The sequence below is a fragment of the Aptenodytes forsteri genome, unplaced genomic scaffold, assembly GCF_000699145.1.
Source record: "Aptenodytes forsteri isolate BGI_AS27 unplaced genomic scaffold, ASM69914v1 Scaffold206, whole genome shotgun sequence".
NCBI classification, from domain to species: Eukaryota; Metazoa; Chordata; class Aves; order Sphenisciformes; family Spheniscidae; genus Aptenodytes; species Aptenodytes forsteri.
Genome location: NW_008794544.1, coordinates 1,172,430 through 1,172,811, shown reverse-complemented (window position 1 = coordinate 1,172,811; position 382 = coordinate 1,172,430). Strand labels below are relative to the sequence as shown.

Below are 382 nucleotides of genomic sequence, written 5' to 3'. Positions count from 1 at the left end.
GGGGAGGGGACGAGGAGATGGAGCTGGAGGGCGCGGAGGGCCTGGAGCCGGAGGGCCTGCTGGAGGGGAAGGAGCTGGTCCAGGACGGGGGCTCCCTGAGTGACAGCAGCGACGACGAGGAGGACGGCGAAGGGGGCAGCCTGGGCGACGGCAGCGGCGCCGAGGGCGGCAGGGTTTTTTTTGCAGCAGCCGCTGGCGGTGTGGGGGCGACGGAGGGGACGAGGCGGAGGGCAGCAGCGTGGGCGCGGGGGAGGGGGAGAGCATCAAGCACTTCCCGCTAGCCAGGCCCAAGTCGCTGCTGCAGAAGCTGCACATCTCCTTCCAGGGCTCCTGGCTCAAGGAGTTCCCATGGCTCTACTACTGCCAGGAGACCGGCCTCATG

General features: G+C 69.9%; 1 protein-coding gene across 1 annotated transcript in view; it reads left to right on the top strand.

The window, feature by feature from the left end:
- Positions 1-17: 17 nt before the first annotated feature.
- ZBTB10 (zinc finger and BTB domain containing 10) overlaps positions 18-382 on the top strand; it is a 29,153-nt gene continuing 28,788 nt past the window's right edge. The window contains exon 1 of the mRNA XM_019470228.1: positions 18-173. Within this exon, the coding sequence (XP_019325773.1) occupies positions 18-173 (156 nt within the window). The remainder of the gene's footprint in view (positions 174-382) is intronic.